Below are 24,516 nucleotides of genomic sequence, written 5' to 3' on the forward strand. Positions count from 1 at the left end.
GGGAATTCATTTTCCCCTACATTCATTTTACACTCAGAATTCGATTTACACTCAGAATTCGATTTACATCGAACCAAACGCAACCTAATAAGTCAGTGACTTGTCTAGTCATCTGACTTTGAGTTTTATTTTTTTTAATTTAAATTTTCTTGAATAAATAAATAGTTAATATTATACTATTGTTTATACAAACTAAAAGATAAAGCTTAAATGTTAAATAGTTTATTCTTTGTCAACCATTACTGACAAGAAATGAAAGGTGGTATGAAAAAAAAAAGCACTTTTTTTTTAATATAAGTTATTAAAATTCAAATTTTTAAAAAAAATTATTTTAATATTTTAATTAAATTATTTATGACATCACCGATTCAACAATCGGTCGGATCCCGATCCAACCAGAAAACTGGTAATTAGCTACTTTTTCGGTTCTTTCTCCGTACCGGTTTTTAAAACCTTGAGATTCTGTTGAAATTAAAGAGAAAAAGTATTATAAAGACTATAGAAAAGTGGAAACATGTGAAAGAAAGAAAGAAAACGCAAAATCATTCAGACGAGATAAAAATCTTTACTATATTCTCAAGTAGTTTCATATTACAATCAACCCTAATAAAGTGTATATATATATAAATAAGAGTCAGGTTAGGGACCAGGTCAGTCCGAGATAGATTAGATGGAGCATCACACATATACATCTAATTAAATTAGACTAGAATAGTAGAATTCTATTTCAGATCTTAAGATAAAAAATAAATAAAATTAGAAAAAGATCTTAAGATAAAAAAAAAATAAAAAAATAATAAAGAGAAGGAAAGAGACAGATAGTGGTACGGAAAAAAGTTCTCTGACCTAGGGTAAGGTGCGCTGAACCCTATCAGTCAGGAGATTAGATAGTGCCTACTCTTGTGGTGAGGCAGTCACAGTCAGATAGTGCAGTGAGCAGTGAAGTGTGTCCTTTCTCTAGGGTACAAGTCATGGAAAAGTTGATGGGTTCTTGGGATAAACTATCCCTTTCAAAGTTCGAAGGAAGTAAGTTTGAATTAAAAGATGAACCAGGGGCGGAGGAGCATGTTTTGGCAGCAAAGTTTCTCACTAGAAGAGCTCTTAATATGGAGGCGATCGCTAAGACCTTCACGCTACTGTGGAAAATCAGAAAAAGGTTTGAAATATGAGACATGGGTGATCATAGAGTTATGTTTGTTTTCCCAGATGCTGCGGATGTTGAAAGCGTATTGAAGGTAGCGGATTGAGGGAGAAAAGGAATATGGTGGTGGAGGAGAAAAGGGGTGCACGACAAGGGGAGGCAGACGGTAACGTGGTAGATACAATTAATGAGGGGGCAATTGGTACGGAAAGTCCAACGAATCCGGACTCCATTAATTACGGTTACACAATCATGGACGTTACTCTTAACAGTCTGGCTCACTTAAATTCAAGCAATAATAGTCAAAAGGAGGATTTTTCGGGACAACTGGAGGAAATTGATAAAGAGATTTTGAAATTTGACAACGTGCATGTTAGTGGAGTAAATCTGGCTAACAGTGTTCCTAAAGAGGAAGTGGGCTTACAAAAGGTGCATAGGGTTAATGGGCTTGGAGAAGTGGGCCTTAACTTAAACAATTGGGCTGGGAAAGAGAAACTTTTGACACCAAAAAGAAGCTGGGTCCGTAGGGAACAAAATAGAGGTGAGCCCAGTGGCAACACCTCTTCTTTACTGAAGAAAAGAATGTCCAGAGAGGATGATGTAGAAACTGAGTTTACAGAAGGGTGTAGGAAGAAGTTGACAACAGAGACTTTATCGGCAGCGGCGGAGGCTGGGTCCTAGCCCCACCGGGTCCAATGAACCTCATGGCTTGGAACTGCAAGGGGCTTGGGACCCGTCGTGCAGTTCAAGAGCTTGTAGAAATAGTACAAGCACAAGGTCCCATGATCGTGTTTTTGTCGAAAACATGGTTAGACAGAGATAGAATGGAATGGATACGATGTAAGTTAAAGTTTGATGGATGCTTCACGGTTCCTAGCACAGGTTGGGGAGGTGGTTTGGCCCTTTTATGGAAGGAGGAGGATATGGTGTGGGTGGATAGTTTCTCAAACTATCTTATAGACGCGATTGTGCAGAGAGGTACAGAGAGAGCCTAGCGGTTAACGGGTTTTTATGGTGAACCAGAGACAAGTCGACGTTCTGAAGGATGGAACATGTTATGGATGTTGAGCTTAAAGCCGAAACTACCATGGTGTTGTTTCGGTGATTTTAATGAGCTACTGGAAGTGGTAGACAAAAGGGGAGGTGCACCACGGTCTCATAATTTAATGCAGTCATTCCGGGAGGTTTTGGATGAGTGTGGGTTTATAGATTTGGGTTTCTCAGGGACCAGAGTTTACGTGGCATGGGAGAAGGAGAGGAGAGTTAGTGTGGGAGAGATTGGACAGAGGGGTCGCTAACTATGAGTGGTTGAACAGGTTTCCTACAGGTAGAGTAAGACATCTCCACTGCTTTACTTCAGATCATAGACCCTTACTACTTGCTCTTGATCCGAATGGGGAAAGTCATAAATGGAAGCGGAAACCATTTAGGTTCGAAGCAATGTGGTTAATGGATCCGGGTTGTAGTGCCACGGTGGCTAGAGCATGGACACATCAGGCAGAGGGTACCCTTATGTTTCAAGCTACAGAGAAGTTAAGGAAATGCAAGAAGATGTTAAAGAAGTGGAGTAGGAACCATTTTGGTAGTGTAAAGCAGCAAATAAAGAAGACCAAGGAAAAGTTATGGCAAGTTGAGGTGAAGTCGACCAGGGATGGGATTGATGAAGAAGCTATGAGGTTGAAGACTGAATTGAATAGGTTATGTGAGAAAGAAGAGCAAATGTGGCATCAGAGATCAAGGTTACAATGGATTAAATGTGGAGATAGAAACACTCAATTCTTTCATGGGACAGCAACTCGGAGAAAGTGGACAAACTTTATTAAAGGGCTTAGAGATAGTGAAGGGAGATGGCAATCAGAGGAGGACACTTACACAAAAATTTTTGTGGACTATTATGCTGATTTGTTCACAACTTCTAATCCTCAAAATCTTGAGAACATTGTGGAAGGAGTCCAAAGAGTTGTAACAGAGGAGATGAACTCAAAACTTACAGCTACCTATACAATGGAGGAGGTGGGGGTGGCAATTAAGGAGATGACACCATTGAAGGCACTTGGACCGGACGGCATGCCACCATTATTTTACCAGACATATTGGTCTGATGTGGGTATGGACATCTCTCATGCTGTTATTTCCTGTCTAAATTCCAGTTCTCTATTGAAGTCCATAAATCATACCTTTATTACTTTAATTCCAAAAGTAAAAAATCCGGAAAGAGTTTTTGAATTTAGACCTATAAGCCTATGCAATGTAATTTATAAAATTATTAGTAAAGTTATTGCAAATAGGCTTAAACCTCTCCTCAATGATATTATTTCTGAAACACAAAGTGCCTTCACTGCTGGTAGATTGATCACTGATAATATTCTGATTGCTTTTGAATCCTTGCATCATATGAAGACTAGTTGTTCAGGAAGAATGGGGTACATGGCTTTAAAATTAGATATGAGTAAAGCCTACGATAGGGTGGAGTGAGTTTTCTTGGAGAAAATCCTTCTAAAGTTGGGATTCCAAAACTCATAGGTGTCTTTGATTATGGAGTGCATCACTACGGTGACTTATTCTATTATGGTCAATGGAGAGCCACAGGGTATGATTACTCCAACTAGGGGAATTAGACAAGGGGACCCATTGTCTCCTTATCTTTTTCTCTTTTATGCGGAGGGTTTGGATGCTATTCTTCGGAAAGCAGCGAATGATGGGGACATCACTGGATTTTCTTTGTGCAGAAGAGGGCCGAAACTAACCCATCTCTTTTTTGCAGATGATTGTCTATTATTTTGCAGGGCCACCGTAGCAGAATGTGAGCAAATAAAAAATATTTTGAACATGTATGAAGCTGCCTCTGATCAAATGGTGAACAAGAGCAAGACAACCTTATTCTTCAGTAGAAATGCAGATGATGCCACAAAAGAAGCCATCAAAGTTTCCCTTGATCTATCGGCTATCCAACACTATGAGAAGTACTTGAGGCTACCTTCCTTTGTGGGGAGAAATAAGAAGGCATGCTTTACTCACATCAAGGAGAGGATATGGTAAAAAATGCAAGGATGGAAAGAGAAGCTGCTATCTTAAGCGGGCAAAGAAGTTTTGATAAAAGCAGTGATCCAATCAATCCCGGCCTACTCAATGAATGTGTTCAAATTACCGGTTAGTCTTTGTAAGGATATAGAGGCCATGATCCGAAAATTTTGGTGGGGAAGTGGCAAAGGAATGAAGATTCATTGGGTGAAATGGAGTACACTATGTTCTTCAAAATCTATTGGAGGTATAGGGTTCCGAGACATAAATAATTTCAATGATGCCATGCTTGCGAAGCAAGTTTGGAGGCTCTTTCATCAAAGAAACACACTGTTGTATAAGGTATTTAGTGCTAAATACTTTCCAGGAGGCAACATATTGGATGTACCAATCCCTACCAATTGTTCTTATGCTTGGAAAAGCATATTACAGTCCAGGAAGGTTATACAAAAAGTGATGTTTGGAGAGTCGGGGATGGATGAAGCATAAGCATTTGGGACCAAAGTTGGCTACCCGAACCAGGCATGAGTAGAGTGGCGTTGCCAAAATTGGATGTGGGGCTGAACCGGGTTTGTGATCTTTTCTATCCAAGTACAAAAAGCTGGAATGTGGAGGTGCTGCAGAATTATTTCTACCCGTGGGAAGTTGATGCAATTAGAAAAGTATATGTGAGTGAAGCCTGCAACCTGGATTGTCTTGTATGGCCCAAAACATCAGATGGTAGTTACTCAATCAAATCGGCATACCAAATGCTAGCAACAGAAGCGATAAATGAAGCACCATCCTCGTCTGGTGGGATAGGTACAAAGGTATGGAAGACTATTTGGAAGATCCGAGTGCCACCAAAAATCAGACATTTTATGTGGAGATTAGTGATGGATTCCCTACCAACAAAACAGAACATAGCACGACGGAAAATACCCATTGACGAGACATGTTCTTTGTGTGATGATCAGCAAGAAACAAGCATGCATGTGATATGGCTGTGCGATCAAGCAAAAGCGGTGTGGAAGTCTGTTCCAAGCTTCTCACACTTGTATCAGGTCGGATATTGGTCCTCTTTTGATCTCATAGAGGTTGTGCTTGAACAGGGTTTGGCCTTCATAATAGCGCTATTCTCAACCATCGCTTGGAGCATTTGGCAGTGACGGAATAAAATCAGGGTGCAGCAACCTTCATGGCCCTTACATGAGATTAGTAAGAAGGCAAAGGAGTTGGTGGTTGGATTTTTTGATGTTCTTCAACAGCCCACTAGGCTAGAGGTGCAACGACACCATATAAAGTGGACAAAACCTCCAGAGGATTGTTATAAGGCCAACTTTGACGCAGCTCTCTTTGCAAACAACAACACGACAGGTATTGGAGTGGTGATTAGGGACTGCAATGGGAATGTTATGAGTGCTCTAAGTCAGAAAATAATGTTGCCTCAATCCATAGAACATGCTGAAGCATTAGCGGCTTCCCGGGCTATGACATTTGCAGGGGAGCTTAGTCTTTCCAAAGTCATGTTTGAGGGAGATTGCCTACGGATTATTAATGCTATCAATACAAAAGAGCCATGCCATACTCTATTTGGCCACATCATTGAAGAAATATGGAGCGGTACTACATCACTAGTGACATGTAATTTCCAACATGTGAGAAGGGAGGGAAATAATTTGGCACATGCTTTAGCTAGAAGAGCAGTTGTATCTGCAGACATTGATGAATGGGTAGAAGAACTACCCTCGGATTTGGATGATGTATTCAATCTTGATTTAGTTTAATAAAGTTTCACTTATTTGTTCCTCAAAAAAAAAAAAAAAAAAAAAAATATATATATATATATATATATATATAAAATTGAATCTCTTATATCATTACACATAATAAACCACAAAACAAACCCATTAATAAATACTAGCCTCTGAGCACGCACGTGAGCGCGTGCTCAGAGGCTCTTCTATTTTTTATGGGTATAGGTTAATAATTTGTCTCTATTATAATTTAGAAATATTTTTTTTTTATTTTTCAAACAAATAAAAATAATTATTGTAGGGAAAAGACTTGCCTGTAAGAAATTGTTATTAACAGAAGAGATGGGTTTATTTGACCATCGAAGAAGTCCATTGTGAATTCCAATTGAGAAGAAAAAAAATCAAACCCACAAAAGTTACATGAGAATTAATTGAATTTTATAAATCTAATGGAGATGTTGTTTAGTGTTTGTCCCCGAAAAGCAAGTAAGAGGCGAAATTTAGGTGAATAGTAAACTTCACTCATGAAAAAAAAAGGACTTCTAACTAAGGAAGAATCTCATTAGATGAAGAGAATAAATATTGCATACCTTCTTTTGGAGAATAAAGCCAGTTGTATGAACAGTTTTTTTGAACATGCTCCAAAACCAATTTTTTTTAAGACGCTGGAAGAAAGTTAAGTGAGGGTAGAAGCAGTTTTCCTCAATCTAATAGGTTGGAAATAACTGTATTTGGGAAGGAGTAGGGGGTGGTGGTTTTATTTGTGTTCGTCGGATGAAAATATTTTTTGTTTTTTAGAAATAGGAGAGAAGTTTGAATCTATTTAGGACTCTAGTGGGAAGTTATATAGAGAATTATCTGGAAGTTTTTTTAGTTCTTTAATTTGAATTTATGTATTGTTAGTGAGTTTATACGGGAATGATTTTTTAAGAAACTACCCTAAAATTTAGGATTTGAAATGGAGTAAACTTCTAGTTTAGTGTTTGCTACTTTTTAGGAAAAAAAATATGTCAAACATGCGTGAAATATATTTAAATAAAGATTGTGCTAATTTTTAGGAAAAAAGTTTATTTGATATTTTTTATTTTATTGAATTTTGTTGAATTACAATTTTAACCGCATTTTTTATTTTTTAAGAATAAGGGTTATCTGATTAGATTAGGGGTATTTTTGACAGTGGTGGTTTTATTTGTGTTCGTCGGATGAAAATATTTTTTGTTTTTTAGAAATAGGAGAGAAGTTTGAATCTATTTAGGACTCTAGTGGGAAGTTATATAGAGAATTATCTGGAATTTTTTTTAGTTCTTTAATTTGAATTTATGTATTGTTAGTGAGTTTATACGGGAATGATTTTTTAAGAAACTACCCTAAAATTTAGGATTTGAAATGGAGTAAACTTCTAGTTTAGTGTTTGCTACTTTTTAGGGAAAAAAAATATGTCAAACATGCGTGAAATATATTTAAATAAAGATTGTGCTAATTTTTAGGAAAAAAGTTTATTTGATATTTTTTATTTTATTGAATTTTGTTGAATTACAATTTTAACCGCATTTTTTATTTTTTAAGAATAAGGGTTATCTGATTAGATTAGGGGTATTTTTGACAGTAAAAAAAGCAATAACTACCTTTCTGAATCCTCTTAATATATACAGATATATATCTTCAACAGATTCTACAGATCTGCATTAATTTATTGGATATTGAATAGAAGGAGTTGATGTCACTAATTCCATACCGTAAGCATGCCCAGGCTGCAGATTTAGATATTACGACATGCTTTAATTCTTTGATACAGTTCGCATCTTAAGAGGGCTAAGAGGACTAGTTCTCTCTCTTTTTTCTTTTATTACTTTTTAAAAGGATTTGTTTGCAATGTGCCACAACTTTTTGTCACACATTTAACATAAAAAAGAGGGCTAAGAGGACTAGTTCTCTCTCTTTTTTCTTTTATTACTTTTTAAAAGGATTTGTTTGCAATGTGCCACAACTTTTTGTCACACATTTAACGTAAAAAGTTGACAAAAAAAAAAAAATATTTTGATAAGCACTGTACAAATAAGATATCGAAAATAAACCAATTAAATCTAAACATACTTTAAATCATTTCTTTTTTGGAGAAAGCACTTTAAATCATCTTGATTGGAGAGAACCGTGAGAAATTAATCTCCGTGAGTTCTGCATTTGATATTAGAATCTTATAGTTGAATAGCGCCTGATCGAGAGACGCAGAACCAAAAAAAAGAAAAGAAAATCCGAACCCAAAAACCGAAGATTAAACAAATCTCATCAATCTTCTTCTTCTTCTTCTTCTCATGGCTCCTCCCAAAGTTGTTCTCATGGTACTCTGTAACATCATTATTCTAAAAATTTATCTTGTTTGCTTATTTGTTTTAGATTCTCTCATTCATACTCTCTTTTTCAATCTTGTTTCTATGCAGGTGGCTGAGAAGCCCAGCATCGCTGTCTCCATTGCTACCCAACTCTCCCATGGCCAAGTACTCCTCCTTATTTTCAACATTCTCAAACCCTAGCTTTATAATTTCTAATTTCAGATTCAAATTGTGCCCTTTAATTGTTAATTATTTTATTTTTCTGTTATTTCCTGAATTTTTATTTATAATAAAATTCTATGTCCTTGTATTGTTGAATGTGGAGTGTTAGTGAGGTTTATTCAATGGCAAATGTGTGTGTGTGCTGCAGATGTCTACTAGAAGGGGTAGCACAGATGTGCATGAATTCGAGGGAATGTTTCTCGGCTTTCGCGCTCAATTTAAAGTCACCTCAGTCATTGGGCATGTGTTCAGGTCATTATTCTCTCAGAAATCTCCCAAAAATTGTACTTTAATCAATACTATACTAGTTACTTGATACCCTTAAATTCAACTCTCTTTGTTTACTGTAATGTACTTGTTCAATGTAGGCTTAAATGCAGTGTTTGCCCAGTAATCACTTTTGGTCCTTTATATGACAAGACCAAACAAAAAACTGACATGTTATCACTCCATAGGGACTGAAAGTGGTAACTTTAAGCTTTTTTAGGGACTAAAATTGCAGTAATGCTTGGACTACAACTAAAGCCACAACTTGTCAACGTGGCAAGTTGAGTGGTGGAGATGTGGAACCACCGCTCATAACTTGTCACGTGGGCAAGTTGTGGCAAAAGTTGTCGTCCTAGCATTTTTGCTAAAATTGAGCACTTTAAGTTTTTTTGGGTACTAAAATTGCTCACAGGTTAAAGTTTAGGGACCAGCAGTGTTTTCTGGACTTCTATGTATTATTTGGTCTTCATTGATTCTTATTTATGCTTTACAATATTTGGATGCATCCATGTACTATCTTTAAACGATTTCTTGTTACATGTTATGCCATCAGTGTTTTTTCTTTGTAATTTTCCAGTGAGCACGTGCTCTCTTCCACTAATAAAGTCAAAACTTGTGCATAGTTTGAGCATAGGAAGAAATGCTAGTTCCAGTTGAGAGAAAAAAAAAGTGAAATCTTTTGTTGGAACACATAAAATGTTTCTGTTTTCATAGAAACTGACAAGGAACCAAGTGAATTCTGTTTTCGCAGATTTGAATATTGATTTTAAATTATAATGTCATCATTTGTGTTAGTCGTGTTGATTCAGCGTAAAGCGTGTAGAAGCAGAATCTGTAACACACAATTACTACAACTCTTCCACGAAACCTATGTTCCACAAGAACATTAGGCTAGTAGGCAAAATAATAGAGAAAACATCTCTAACAAACTTTTATTAATCAACGCATAATATCAATAATCAACCCTTCTATAAAGAGTATTTATAGAAATAGAATTTCTCCTACTCCTTTTAGGAAAAGAAATAATAAACCTACTTCTACTTGAGAAAGGAAAAACAATTTAACTAGGAAAAGAAAAACAATTAAAATCCTAATTCAACTAGGAAAAAGAAAATAACATAAAATATTAAAATATTTTATTCTTCCTTAACCAATCTGCATCACGTGTTCAGTTACTCGAGTAGTTGTAACTTGTAAGTCTAATCATCTGAGAGAATCTGAAAATTTCCAGTGTTTAGCAAATGTAACAAGTAGCATTAGCTTTAATTCACCACTGCTTTTGAATTGTTAATTCTATCTAGTACAACTTTCCATGCTTTGCCTATCTTGATGACTTGTGGTTAGATTTTTCAATGTACTTTTTTTTCTTTGTGTGAATCTAGTGTAGATTTTCCAGCAACATATCAAAATTGGACAGCCACCGACCCTTTGGATCTTTTCCAAGCTCAAATTACTAAGACAGAATCAAACCCTAAGGTATAGCCTTTTTTATGCTTCCTTTCTATTTTTAGTTTCTTTTTCTTTCCGTGTTCATCTTTTTTTTTTCCTTCCTCCCCCCACCCCCAAAAAAAAAATTCTGGAATTTTTGTACTAATTTAAAAGGACTGGTTGGAATGAATTTTCCCTTGTGGCCCAAAAACTCTTTTTTTTTTTTTTTTTGGATAAGTTGCCCCAAACCAGAGTTCTTGCAGTAGTTGGCAACTTGGCATAACCTTTTACATGCTGAAATATTGTTGCTGGATATGTAAGCTGCATTATCTGAGATTCTGAGTACATGAAAGATAAGTACATATAGAACAGATTTGGCACATGAAAGCAGTTTTTCTATGGTTTCAACTTATATCTGGTTTGAAGATTAATCTAGGGAAATCTGAGTGCCAGGGCTTGAAGTTTTGGTCGGTATTTTGAGGTGTAAGGTAGCTCACTTGCCCATGACTTATTTGGGTCTATCTCTAGGCTCCACTTTTAAAGCAAAAGCTGATTGGACTGATGTTCTAGAGAAAATGGAGAGGTGCTTGGCTGGTTAGAAGAGCATGTAGCTTTCTAATGGTGGACAGCTCACATTGATTAAGAGTACTTTATCTAGCTTGCCTACTTACTATCTATCTTTGTTCCCAATCCCAATGAGTATTGTGCGGCTCATGGAGAAGTCACAGCAGGATTTTTTTTTTTGGGTTGTGTGGGGGGAGGAATGGGAAATATGGGGGGTTTAGGCGTTTGGGATTTGGAGGTATGCAATGGAGAGGGACACTTTGTGGAGACAGGTGGTGTATACCAAATATGGAAGAATTTGGGGGGGGGGGGGGATGGTGTTTTAATAATGTGCAGGGGTCTTATGGTGTGTGCTTGTGGAAGACTATTAGGAAGGGATAAGACACCTTTCAATGATTTGTTAGCTTTAAGGTGGGGGATGGCTCTTCTGTCAGGTTTTAGCATGATTTGTGGTGTGGGGAGCTCCCTTTGAAAGAGATTTCTCCTGAGCTTTATGCTATTTCCTGTAATAGGGATGCTTTAGTAATAGAGCTCCTATCTTTCTCAGGGGATAGTTACCATTGGAATGTCAGTTTTAATAGATTGGGACATGATTGGGAGTTAGAGTGCGTTTTTTATGGGTCTGATTTATTCGACACCAATGAGACGGGATGGAACGAATAGGATATGTTGGAAAGTGTCTTCTGGAGGTATTTTTGAAGTTAAATCCTATTATAAGGTGTTGCATTCTATAGCTAAATCGGCTTTTCCTTGGAAGCTTTTGTGGAAACCTAAAGTTCCAAATAAGTTTAGTTTTTCTATGGACTATGGCGTGGGGAAAAAAATTAACCATTGATGAGGAGGTGCCGAATCATTGTGGTCGATTGGTGTTGCATGTGCAAAAAGGATGGGGAATCCACAGATCATTTACTATTACATTGTCCTGTAGCTAGGGAGTTGTAGAATATGTCACTCTTGCTCTTTGGGGTACATTTTTTTATGCCCAGTGGTGTTAAAGGAGCTTCTTGCTTGTTGGATGGGCAAATTCAGCGAGCATAAAAATGTAGTGATTTGGAGTATGATCCCTCATTGCCTCATGTGGGGTATGTGGCAGTATAGGAATACTCGGACCTTTGAAGGGTGTGAAAGATCAATTCAGGATTTGAAGCTTGCGCTCTTCTAGACTTTGTTTGAGTGGACAAATGCATCAGAAGTTTTTACTTTTTCTTCTTTGCTTGATTTGCTTGGTAGTTGTAATTTTCATGTGTCATAGTTTTGTATGTTTGCTGGGTTCTTAGCAGACTGCCTGTGCTTTGTTTCTTTGTACTCTTTTTATTTTTATTTTTTTTTAATGAAGCATTATTACTTATATAAAAAGAAAGTATACATAGTATTATTTGTTTTATTTACTTAGCAAAAAAGAATTATTTGTTTTATATGGTAGTATTAAGAAACTATGCGATGTGTTGCTTGTATTGTGTGGTTCTTGGAAGTTTGGGAAGCTGTTATGAGTGTTTGAATATAGAAGATTTTAATGAACTAGATATGTGGACATATCAGTGACTGTGGGCATGTCCGCTTGCTTGCATCAGTTGACATCTTTTGCAAGTTCTTGTCCTATGTCATGCATGCAAATTTTTTTCCTCCCGCAAAAAGTGCAACAAGTAAAATTTCAGGATTTGAATTTATATCATATAATTGTCTTCCAGTAATTTTATTTGGATAATTGTCCATGTAAATCAAACTTATAGTCAGAAATCGTTGTTGGGTTGAAGCGTAATTCCATTTCTACGCTGATTTGGATATTGCAGACTTTCTTTCTTTTGCAATAATTTTGACTAGTTCTCTTGGTATAAGGCTCATATTTGTAGGCATTTAAGTCAAGAAGCTCGCAGCTGTGGTTATTTGGTGTTATGGTTGGATTGTGACCGTGAAGGAGAAAATATTTGCTTTGAAGGTAACTCCCCAAAAACCCGTTGTTTATTTTTCTTTCTTTCATGTGAGTTTTTGTGGATAGTATCAAGTACAATTTTCTTGTTTTTATGACAATATCTTTAACAAGAGTGTGAATGTGACACACTGTAACTTATACCCCACGTTGAAACACTACTTCATCAAAATGTAATGCACATATGATAGTTACAGTGGGAAGTTACAGGTAACTAAAACACTCCCCCCCGTTGAAATACCTTCCCACCCACTGCAACAAATAATTCTCAATAGCTGAACTTCTCACGGACAAAAACTCGTCCCAGTAGTTTGTTACGGTACAAGGACTACTATTCCTATTCCTAATTGAAATAGAATTTTTGTCAGCAGCTACTGTGCTCACAAACAAAAATTCTTCTCAGTCGTTTAATACCTATACAAAGATTACCGTTCCTATTCCTAATTGACATACACTTTTTGTATTCCTCAGGGACCATGTATCATATGCATGAAGCTTACTAAAGCTTTAGTAAACTCTGATACCAATTTTGATGTGTTATATTTATAAAATAATCACTAAGTTAGGATTCTTGATGAGATCTGGAAGAATTCTTGAAAGAGTTTTATGTTTAAGGGTTTGGGTAAGGTTAGGTAAATAAAAGATTGGATTTTTAATAAATATGGATGGCTGTTTGGTGTTAAACAGTGAATATAATGAGAAGAACAAGAAGATGAACCATAGGAAATCACACCTAGATTCCCTAAGTAATTACACTTAGGAAGGAGAAGGCAATCACCCCCTCGAAACTTAAAAAATAAGCAACTGGAAGTTTATTAAATTCAATCTCTTTCTAGGATTCATAATAATGAAGAATACTTACTCAGAATTTCTAAACCAATTAGGAGGACTAACATTTACTAAGACTCATTGGCCTTTGGTACAATCTAATAGCGATGCAAGAAAAATATTAATGCTCTCAAGAAAGAGAGAATTTGAGTAGAGAGAGAAAGTGGCTTAGAGAGAGAGGGGAGGGGGGGGGATCTCAACGTCAATATGATCAAAGATAAAATCCTATTCAATGTATACTATTGAGTTTTATAAGGTTAAGCTTTGCTATTTAACATTTATAGCCTAATGGGTTAGTTATAATGACCTCATGATGGCACCATTTTACCATCATTCTTAACAAACTTCCTAGATTTTAGCTTGTTCATTTATTTATCTTTTGATAGGTAATCAGAGAACTAATATTAATGAGAAAAAAGAAAGGAAAAGAAAAGAAAAGTACAAGATGTTAATGATGATGAACAAAAGGAAACAATTGAAACAAACAACAAACAAAGGAGAGGGAAATCAGAAAGTTAATCTAAGGGAAAACATAAACTTGGAAAGAGACGAAGAATCAGTAAAACCCCAACATCGAGACCACTCAAAAAGATTACGCTGGCATAAAACCTTTAACTCATCCAACGTCTTCTCCATGTTCTCAAAATAGCAACGATTTTGTTCCAACCAAACAATCCACATTAAGCATCTTGGAATCAAATTCCAAATATTTGAGTTATGCTTCCCAAGCCATTGATACCAACAAGATAACAATCCCACCATCGATCCTGGCATAATCCAATGAATACTGAAAGCCTGAAGCATGAAAGTCCATAAAGTATGTGTAACAGGACAATGGAGAGGAAGATGGTCTACTGACTCCCCATCACAGCAACACATACAACACCGATTTACCAAAGGGTGACCCCTAAGCATGAGATTATCCAATGTGAGAATCTGATCGTGAGCAGCTGTCCACAAGAAGAAAGCCACTTGCTTAGGAATCTTTGGTTTCCAGACACCCTTCCATGGAAACAAAGAATCCGGAGCACCCTGAATTACTTGGTAATAAGATCGGGTGTCAAACTTATCATCACCTTTGAGCCGCCAACAAAGAATATCCCTCCTATCACCCTAAGGAATACGAGGTTAGATAAACTGAAGTAGAGATTAAGAGGCGGCTAGCTCCCAATCTTCAAAAGCTCTAAAAAACCTTAAATCCCACACTCTAATAGTACCACCTTCCGGAAGCCACAAAACCTCAGAGATGCAAGCATCCTTGGCATTTGAACACGCATAGAGCTCAGGATAGAGATCTTTTAGGGTATTATCCCCAATTCACTTATCATGCCAGAAACGGATACGGGTGCTTTCACCCACTACAATAGACAAATGCTTAGAAAAACTCTCCCACCCTTCATGAATGCTTCTCCAAAGGCCACATCCATGAGTCCTCCTGCACACTTTTGTACACCACCCCCCTTGACCCTCACCTTATTTAGTGGAGATAACTCTCCGCCAAAGATAGGTAACTTCATGCCCATAACGCCACAACCATTTCCCTAGTAAAGCTTGATTGTACGACGGCACACTTCTTATCCCCAAACCACCCAATTTAACAAGCAAACACACCTTATCCCAAGCCACCAAAGGATATTTGAAACTCCCCTCAAAAGACCCCCAAAGAAAATTCCTTTGAATACTTTCCATTCTAGTAGCCACAGCTTTAGGAATAGTGAATAGAGATAAAAAGTACGTAGGAAGACTTGAGAGAGTACTTTTTAGTAAAGTGAGCCTACCACCCTTAGAAATATAGAGACGCTTCCACCCTGATAGTTTCTTTTCCATCTTCTCCAAAATAGGATTCCAAATCGAAGCTGTCTTAAAAGAAGTTCCCAACGGCATTCCCAAATATTTCATAGGCAGACTCCCCTCTCTACATTGAAGAATACTAGCCAATGCAACTAGATTATTCACCTCCCCAATAGGGACAATCTCACTTTTCCCAACATATACCTTCAAACCCGTAAAAGCCTGATAACAAGACAACGCCAACCTTATGGACATCAACTGTTCCCTAGAGGCATCACACAATAAGATAGTGTCGTTCGTAAACAACAAATGAGAAATTTGCACACCAACCGAATTCACTGCTCCCACCTGAAAACCCCGAATAAGGTTATTCTCCTTTGTCTTCTTCAAAATTCTGCTTAAAACCTTCATTATCAAGAGAAACAAAAGCGGGGATAAAGGGTCTCCTTGTCTTAATCCATGAGAGCTTCCAAAAATACCTTCAGGGGATCCATTTACCAGGATTGAAAAACGGATAGAAGTAACACAAGCCTTAATTCACCCCCTCCATTTCAATCCAAAACCCATCTGGTCCAACAGATAAAACAAGGCCTCCCAGTTTACATGGTCATATGCTTTTTCAATATCAAGCTTGCAGACCACACTCGGTAACTAGCTCTTCAACCTACTATCTAGACACTCATTTGCAATGAGCACTGAATCCAGAATTTTCCTACCACCAACAAACGAATTTTGAGACTCTGAGATAAGTTTATCCAAAACCGCCCTCAACCTGTTAGCCAACACCTTGGACAACAACTTGTACACACTGCTCACGAAACTGATAGGGCGGAAAGTCCATAATGTTAACAACATTACTCTTCTTAGGAATTGAATGAGAAACGAAGCATTCAAAGACCGTTCAAACACAGAGTGCTGATGAAAAGAATCAAAGAAATCCATAACATCCTTTTCCACAACACTCCAACAATTGTGAAAGAAAGCCATGGTGAACCCATTAGGACCAGGGGCTTTATCACCCTCCATCTCCCTTAAGACCTGGATAACTTCCTCCTTAGTGAACTCCTTCTCTAAGGTCAGCCTCTCCTTCTCTACAATGCATGCAAAATCTAATCCATCCATAGTCGGGCATCCCAATTCAGTTTCCTCGTACAGCCCCTGATAGAATAGAACTAATTGAGAACTCACATCCGACTCATCCTCATAAAGAATACCATCCACCTCAATCCTCTTAATAAAATTAGCATTTCTATGAGAGTTTGCTAATCTATGAAAGAACTGAGTATTATTTATCTTCCTCCACATACAAAGCCCAAGATTTTTGTCTCCAGGAAATTTCCTCAAGAGAAGCCAACTGTTCTATATCTCCTTTAAGTTGGATACGACGAATCTATACCTCATTCGATAGACCCAGCATCTCTTCTCTCGCATCTAAGCCCATCAGCTCAGTCAACAAATTTTTCTTTCTAAAAGCCAAGTCACCAAACTCCTCCCTGTTCCACTTTTTTAAATCTGCTTTCAAAGCCTTCAATTTTTGAGCCAAAATAAAACCTGGTAAACCCACAAAACTGTACCCATTCCACCATTGCTGAACTCTATCAACAAAACCCTCAACTTTAAACCACATATTTTCAAATTTAAAGGCACTACGACCACGACGAATAGCACCAGCTTCCAACAAAAGAGGGCAGTGGTCTGAAATAACACGAGGAAGCACCCTTTGGGAAACATTCTCAAAATGTTCCTCCCAATCTAGAGAAACCAAAGCCCTGTCAATTCTTGACATAGAGGGAAGACCAGAGTCTCTAAACCAAGTGAAGGAAGCCCCCTCTAAAGGTAAATCAACTAATGAATTGCTCTCTATAAAGTCCGAGAATGCAAACATAGCAGGGCTAAACGACTCACAGCCAAGCCTTTCACTTGGGTACCTAATGATATTGAAATCACCTACTAAGCACCATGCCATGGGCCATTTGGCACGCACCTGTGACAACTCCTCCCACAAAGTAGCCCGCTGCCCATCATCACTGGGGCCATACACACCTGTATAAGCCCAAACAAAGTCATCCACCACTCCTCTCAATAAGACGCTGACAGAAAACTATCCAGCAATTACATCCAATTTTTCAAAAACCCTCTTATCCCAAATTAGCAAGACCTCTCCTGAAGTCTGCACAGCGTCTAAAATAGCCCAATCAATAAAAGGACTACCCCATAAACTCCGAACAAAAGCAACATCAGTAGAATATACTTTCGTTTCTTGAAAACAAACAATATCACACTTCCATTCTTTTAGAAGATTCTTACAAACCTCTCTCTTCCGAGGATTGTTAAGTCCCCTTACATTCCAAGAAAGTAGTTGTAGAGTCATTTACAACTACCAACAACCCCCACAACAGTCGAAGAAACTTTGCTCCTACTCCTAGAAGAGACACCATCGTAATTAACATTACAGATAAGCCCCTTAAGCTCCCTGAGACCTCGTGACCCTGAATTTGCAGGTCACTTGGGCACCCCATCATCAATCACGTTGAGACACTCCTGCTCCAAAAGGTGAAATAGAGCCACACATTGAGCTTCCTGTTTCACGATTGGGAAACCCACCATGTTACAGAAATTTTTCATCAACTAGGACACCCAGTTCGAAGGTGGCCCTGATTCCGTCACCTGAGTTCCTTCTGCAGAGTCCTGAGCTAGCACCAACTCTATGAGTTCATTGGGTTCCTTCCGAGACAAAGGGTCACACTCCAACACACAAAAAGCTTTCTCTCCACTACCACAGATATGGTTAGACACTTCCCTGGTCTCCCACGGTAGGAGTTGAAGCCCAAAATCTGTTTGAAATCCCCCAACAGAATCCACTGACCTTTGTAGTGTCGTATTGTCATGGTGATTACTCCTCTGAACTTCTTCATGATCATCCCCTTCCACAAACACATCTTCTACCCCATTACCTAGGTCTGAGAGAGGAGAAAATCGATTTTGAACCACCCATGGATACTGACCAAGGCTCGGTAGCACAACATTCAGAATTGGAGCTTCAATCGTTGCCATCACCGAGCCAACCACCGTTTCACCGGTGAACCCAGAGCCTCGGTTACTAAGTCCATGAGTTACCTCGGCATCGGATACTGTGCACCTAGAAGAAACCGCCTTACCGGAGTCGAGAGCAACTGCGGTGGAGCTACTCCTTGACGCCGAGACTTTACCGGTCTCTGGAGCTCCTAACACACTCTTCGGGTTGGAGGCAAGAAGCTTCGAATCTTGATCGGGGCAAGATATTGGTGATATACCCGCTGTCAAAGCCTCAGGCGTCGTCGGTAATACCATTAACTTCATGGTGGTTTAGAAGTCTTGCCCACCACCCTCGCACTTTGATTACGAAGCCAACTCGTCCAACCCATGATAATAAGAAACCTCCCCTTGGGCCTTACCACATGGGTCAGCTAACTAGGCTTTGTCATGCCCAGAAAACATATCAGGCTCACTATTAATAGACTTATGAGGATTATGTGGGTTCAACCAAGTAACCACACATTTATTACCATTTGACTTAGACACTCTTAGCGCCAAATTAGCAGGAGTAAGCTCAAACGTAAACTCATGCGTGGGTCTGCCATTGATGGAAGAGACAGTAACGCCAAAAGCACCCTTTAGCACGTTATGTCTCAAAATAGCTCTAGAAATTTCAAAATTCCTTAACTTCCACTGGTTCCTGATTTTGAAAGATTTCTTCCCATTTTGTCCACCACAATCCGTTAGACCACCACCCACATCTTCAGCAGAAGTCCTCCCTTCCACCCAAACAGAGTTTGAACTTGATAGGAATCTGTCTAATTCTTTTGTAAACAAGCACCACCCAGACCGGTTTGAGCTCGTAGGTACCATAACCCAAACACGTCAAGCTCCACTGTAAAACACAGCTATTTCTACAAAGATACCAGCCTTATTCGATCTTCCCCGAAATTCAAAAAACTTATTATTCTCTCTATATCGTTTGTAGAGATAATACTTTCCAGGAACCCAATCATGAATACCGGCAAAACATGAGAGAATCCTTTCCAATCCCTTACGGCTCAACCAAACAGAACTTTTAAAATTCCGACGACTTTCGTGAATAGCATTAGAATCAGCCCACCCACCGTCAAACGAGAAAGAAAAAGTTTTGGAATCTATGTGAAAAGAACCATTACTGCCCCCTTTGCCTTGAGGAGAAGGTTTAGGAGTAGTGTTAGGGGGAGGCGAACTGTTAGGACGAGGTGAGGGTGATACTGTAGTGGTTGGTCTAGGCCATAATGGTGGTTGTTAAGGCAAGTTAGAAGGAGGTGGGGTGTTCAGAGAAGAAGAATGTGGTGGACAGAAAGAGTGAAATGGAAAAAAACAAAAGGAAGATGGGAAGGGTGATGGAAAGAAAGGTGGTTGGTTGAATGGCAGTGGTAGAGAGGGGAGCAGAGGAGGGAAAAGTGTTGGCTCCATGCTAAAATTCAAATACAAGCTATAGCTATCTCTAAGTTTAATTAAGCACATGCTTAATTAACTTTTACAACAATAATGACATTTCTAAAAACATTTAATCACATGTTAAAGAAGCCTTACTTTAGGAACACTACCACATCAATTTTCTATGTGGGATGATATGCTTGACCACCACATCATTATGCCTAGTTGGCCACCTCATCATTGCTTCCATCATACAGCACATTCTAGAAAATTTGAAAATTAAAAACTATAGGAAAGCGTAGTTAAAATTGAATTATGAACTTTCTAAGTGGGTTGGACTTCGTGGGTCAATTGAGTTGATAGATTGGACCAACTGGTCGATGGAGCATACCTACAGGGCATATAATTTGGGTTTGGTTTAATGTGGGTCAAAAATGTATTGTGGGCTCAACACTTTATATAAATTAACTGGGCGCACAAATAATAAGAAGGCTGAATCAAACAAAAAACCAAATAGTGGCTAAAGACAAACATGGGAATTACAATTTGGGGCTATTCCTATCCTAGACTAGGGAGAACCAAGCATTGTGCTCCAAACAAGGGGTTCTGCTTCTAACTTTGGCAATCAATGTTGTGGACGACACTTGGAATCTGTCGACATCCACCACTCTGGCAACGGAACTTGTCATTGACAACTGAGGAACACAGGAAACGCTACAATTCTTCGGCAACTAACCACTACGATCAAACGAAAAAACATTGAGCCAAGTTGAAACATGTTGAGAACCACGGTACCCCTACTATAAAGGCTGTAAAAGGCCTATGAAGCATCCTGTTCTCATCAGAAAACACCAACTGCAGTAGCCATGGGCTTGGTTTCACTGTTCCACGACAACAACAGTGGTGAAGACTGGAGCCATTACCAACGTTTCCACTCACCACCCATATAAAACAAGGGTACTACCCATAATAGTATCTTCATGATACCATGTCAAAGAAAAGAAATGAAAGATGATATTGCCAAAGGGTAGGAGACTGGCACTTTTAAAACGCACTGTTGAGTTTACCGACGTATTACCTCTCCTTGTTTACGATTCCCTGTAGTGTGGCTAAATGGTTGGATAGGTTATAGAGAAACTATCTGTGGGGTGCCTTGAATGAAAAGTTAAGTTCTCTTTGGTGGCATGGGATAGTGTGTGTTCTATTGCTACTAGTGGGTTAGGGATATGAAGGTTGGGGAGTTTTAATCAAGCTCTTTTGGGTAAGTGTTTATGGCAATTTGGGACTGATGTAACTCATTTATGGAGATGGGTTATTGCTACGAAATTTTGGGAGGAATGGCGTGGTTGGACTTTGGGATTAGCTAGGGAATTGCATGGGTGTAGCTTGTGGAGTATATGGGGCTGGATGGGACACTTTGCAGCTGTTTGTGTCTTTGGAGGCAGGGGATTGTTCTCGTTTAAGATCTTGGCATGATGTATGGTGTGGGAGTCATTCTCTTAAAGAGTTGTATCTGGACCTTTATGCTTGTTTGCTTGATCAGGATGCCTCAATCCGTTCAGTCTTGGGTTGTCCAATGGGAGGGAAGGGCGGATCTAAAATGTGAGATGGTTTTCATTGGGAGTTGGAGGCAGTCGATACTTTCTTAGATCTCTTGTATTCCAATATTCCTAGGAATTTATCAAAAAAAAAAAAAAATTCCAATATTCCTAGGAGGGTGATAGGTTGATATGAATATTCAAAGGGAGTGGCATCTTTTTTGCCTGCTCTTATTATGAGGCTATTCGTGGTGCACCGAAAAAACATTTTCCATGGAAGAGCATGTGGAGTGCTATGGCCCATAACAAGGTCTCTTTCTTTGTTTGGGCTGTTGCCTGGGAGAAAATCCTTGCTTGTGATAATCGTATTAAGTGGGGTCTTACATTAGTTGGGTGGTGTTCTATGTGCTTGTGTAGTGGGGATACGGTAGATCATTTGTTGCCAAATTTTGATGTTGCCTTGTTTTTATTTGGGTGGAGAAATTGGTTTGGGAAGCATTATTCAGCGATTTGGAATTTTGCACTGTTTTGTTTGATGTTGCTATTGTGGAAGGAGTGAAATAAGCGGTTTTCTGAGGATAAAGTCAGTTCAAAGAACCAGCTTGAAGTCTTGCTAATTTGATCTTTGTTTGATTGGTCCTGTGCATGGGCTCTCATAGATGTACCACTTTCCTGGATGTCAAAGAATCACTTTCTTTTTGTGCATAATTTTTGTTATTCTTTTAGGTAATGGAGTGCTCATCATTGTGAGCCTGTTGTAACCTTTTTCATCAATGATTTTTTTTTTTTTTTACTTATAAAAAGGAAGTGGAAAAGAAAAAGAAAAGAATAGAAGAGAGAGGAGCTGTTAGGGGCTGCTCTTACTATTCATTCCATTTATAGAATGGGTGATTAAAATAAGACTAGGAATATTCTTGAATAGGACAGGTGGTAGGGACAACTCATCCCTTAGAAACTTTCTGACCCTTTCTAGAAGATTTCCACCCATACAGCATAAGGTGCGACCCATAATAGTATCTTCCTTTTCAGGGTCAGCATTTCACTAGTAATGGACTATGCAATGTGTATATTTAGTGGATTCATTAATGATAAAGTGACAGTTTTACACTGGCTGTCAACTTACTGCAACCCTGCTCCTTTTCCTGGGCTTGGGATAGCTGTGAATAGAATATATGACAAGACCAATAGGATTGGTATCTTTAACAAACTGATTGTCAGTTCCTCTCATACAAGCATTTACTTGTCAGAAAAAGTTCCCACTCTCTCAATTTTCTTTAATTGCTGCAAAATGCAAATATAAATGCATGACAGTTTGGATAAAAACTGCACGTTATCCACTTGTATTTTTTCCCGTCCCTTTACTATTCGCATGATGCTCACGCCAGGTAAATTTCAGGTCATGCTTTTATTTCAGGGGATGCTTCAAAACCTCTGCAAATAACATTAATTGTTTGTTGCAGTTATTGATTGCACTGGCTTTCGTATGAGGGAAGCTAGAAAAAGGGTTTATCGTGCGCGGTTCTCTTCTGTTACAGACAAAGACATTTTGAAGGCCATGGATAACCTTGTCGAACCCAATGAAGATGAGGCACTGGCTGTAGATGCTCGGCAAGAGATAGATTTGAAAGTTGGAGTTGCATTCACGCGATTTCAAACTACTTATTTCCAGGGAAAATATGGGAATCTTGATGCTAGAGTCATATCGTTAGTTCTATTTTGTCTCTCCCTTTTTATTTTGCAGTTTATTTATCTGACATCATATATTCCTTTTGTCCTTAGTGCTTTTGCTCTTTGTTTTGATGGTTGTGAATGATCAGGAAAACTCATATTCTCCTGAAATATGTGAATTACAGATATGGCCAGAAATTATATTATGGAAAATAGAAATGGATGAACACCTATTAAAAAGAAAAAGATAAAAAAAAAAAAAAAACGTAGAATGGGTAAACTGAAAACAGGGTAGAGAAAACTGCAGTCTTAGTGATGGAGTCTTTGGATTATTTTTTCTTTATCAAAAACTTTTGGAGGATAGATTCTTTTTTCTTTATTAGTAACTTGTAGAGGGTAGATGGAAGTGACAAAACCAAGTCAAGCGGCAAAACATAGGTATATGCTTAGGGCTTTCAATTCTACTTCGGTTTTAAGTTGCAATTTTTTTTCTCCATAGTTTAAGTTTCAATTTGAGTTTGCTGACTAATTGAGGTCTGATTCAAAATACATTGGAGGCTGTGATCTATCACAGAACTTATAATTATTACATGGTTTTTGTTCTCAAGTATTATGTTTTAATTAAATAAGAATTTGATTGTGTTTTTATCTTCCTTCTTGTCAATCGATGCGTGATCTATTATGAAATATTATATTTTTTTTGAGTTCCTTCTTTGATGCACTGTGTTGTGCCAGCTATAGATTCTTTTGCTTACGTATGTGAGTTTATTTTATTTATTTATCATAATACTTTAAATTATGACGTCTTTATTTTGTTTTGTTGCTTTATTATGTTATATCATATTTGCATTGGTATTTATTCTTGGTGGTTTAGAATTATTCTTATTAACACATTGTCTCTGGGAATCAGTTTAATTGCCTTGGGTTTGTGGATTTCATTCCCTTATAATGTCAACTTCATGTATAGTGTAATATTAATTATTACTTTAGCTATAGCTCAGGTGATAGACCAGGTGGACATGAGTTGGGTAGATCCTAGGTTTACTGTTTTTCTAACAGCATTTCTAAAAGAATTTTAATCTTATATAATATATAAAAGCAAAAGCTGAGAGAGTTCAGCCAAGACTCTAATTTAGATTTTGATTGCACTCCAATTTTGTGTTAAGTGTCATTCTAATTGTCATTATTTGATGCCAAGTGTTTCTAGATGTAATGCACTCCAATTTCATGCTAAGTGTCCTTCAAATTAAATTCTAATTGCATGTCAATTACGTTTACTTGCAAATTTATGTATCTATACTTAGAAAATATAAAAACACTCAATCAAATTTGTTATGCTTCTAAGTAATACTATGAATGTATACAGTCTATTACTTATTAAGTAGAAACTTATACATGTGTGTGTGTGTCTAAATATATATATATATATAAAGTCCTATTTGAATTAAACCAAAGCCCATAAATAAAGACCCATAAACTAAATAAAACTTATTTATAAAATAATACACATGGTCCATACCCAAAAATTGTAAAATTACTAAAATACCCTAGACTCTAGATTAACTGAATAAAAAAATTGTAAAATTACTAAAAATACCCTTTACTCTAGATTAAC

The 24,516-nt window shown here is 37.8% G+C and overlaps 1 protein-coding gene across 4 annotated transcripts in view; it reads left to right on the forward strand.

The window, feature by feature from the left end:
• LOC126733366 (DNA topoisomerase 3-beta) overlaps positions 1-24,516 on the forward strand; it is a 97,940-nt gene that overhangs the window by 31,820 nt on the left and 41,604 nt on the right. The window contains exons 1-6 of one of the 4 annotated variants that reach the window (XM_050436629.1): positions 8,000-8,237; positions 8,337-8,393; positions 8,599-8,702; positions 10,100-10,193; positions 12,546-12,645; positions 22,694-22,937. In XM_050436629.1, the coding sequence (XP_050292586.1) occupies positions 8,211-8,237; positions 8,337-8,393; positions 8,599-8,702; positions 10,100-10,193; positions 12,546-12,645; positions 22,694-22,937 (626 nt within the window). In that variant the 5' untranslated portion in view covers positions 8,000-8,210. Of the gene's footprint in view, positions 1-7,999; positions 8,238-8,336; positions 8,394-8,598; positions 8,703-10,099; positions 10,194-12,545; positions 12,646-22,693; positions 22,938-24,516 lie in introns of those variants that run through there. The other 3 variants (XM_050436630.1, XM_050436631.1, XM_050436632.1) reach the window with 3 other exon arrangements.

This window comes from Quercus robur, chromosome 6 (assembly GCF_932294415.1).
Source record: "Quercus robur chromosome 6, dhQueRobu3.1, whole genome shotgun sequence".
In the NCBI taxonomy this organism is placed as follows: Eukaryota; Viridiplantae; Streptophyta; class Magnoliopsida; order Fagales; family Fagaceae; genus Quercus; species Quercus robur.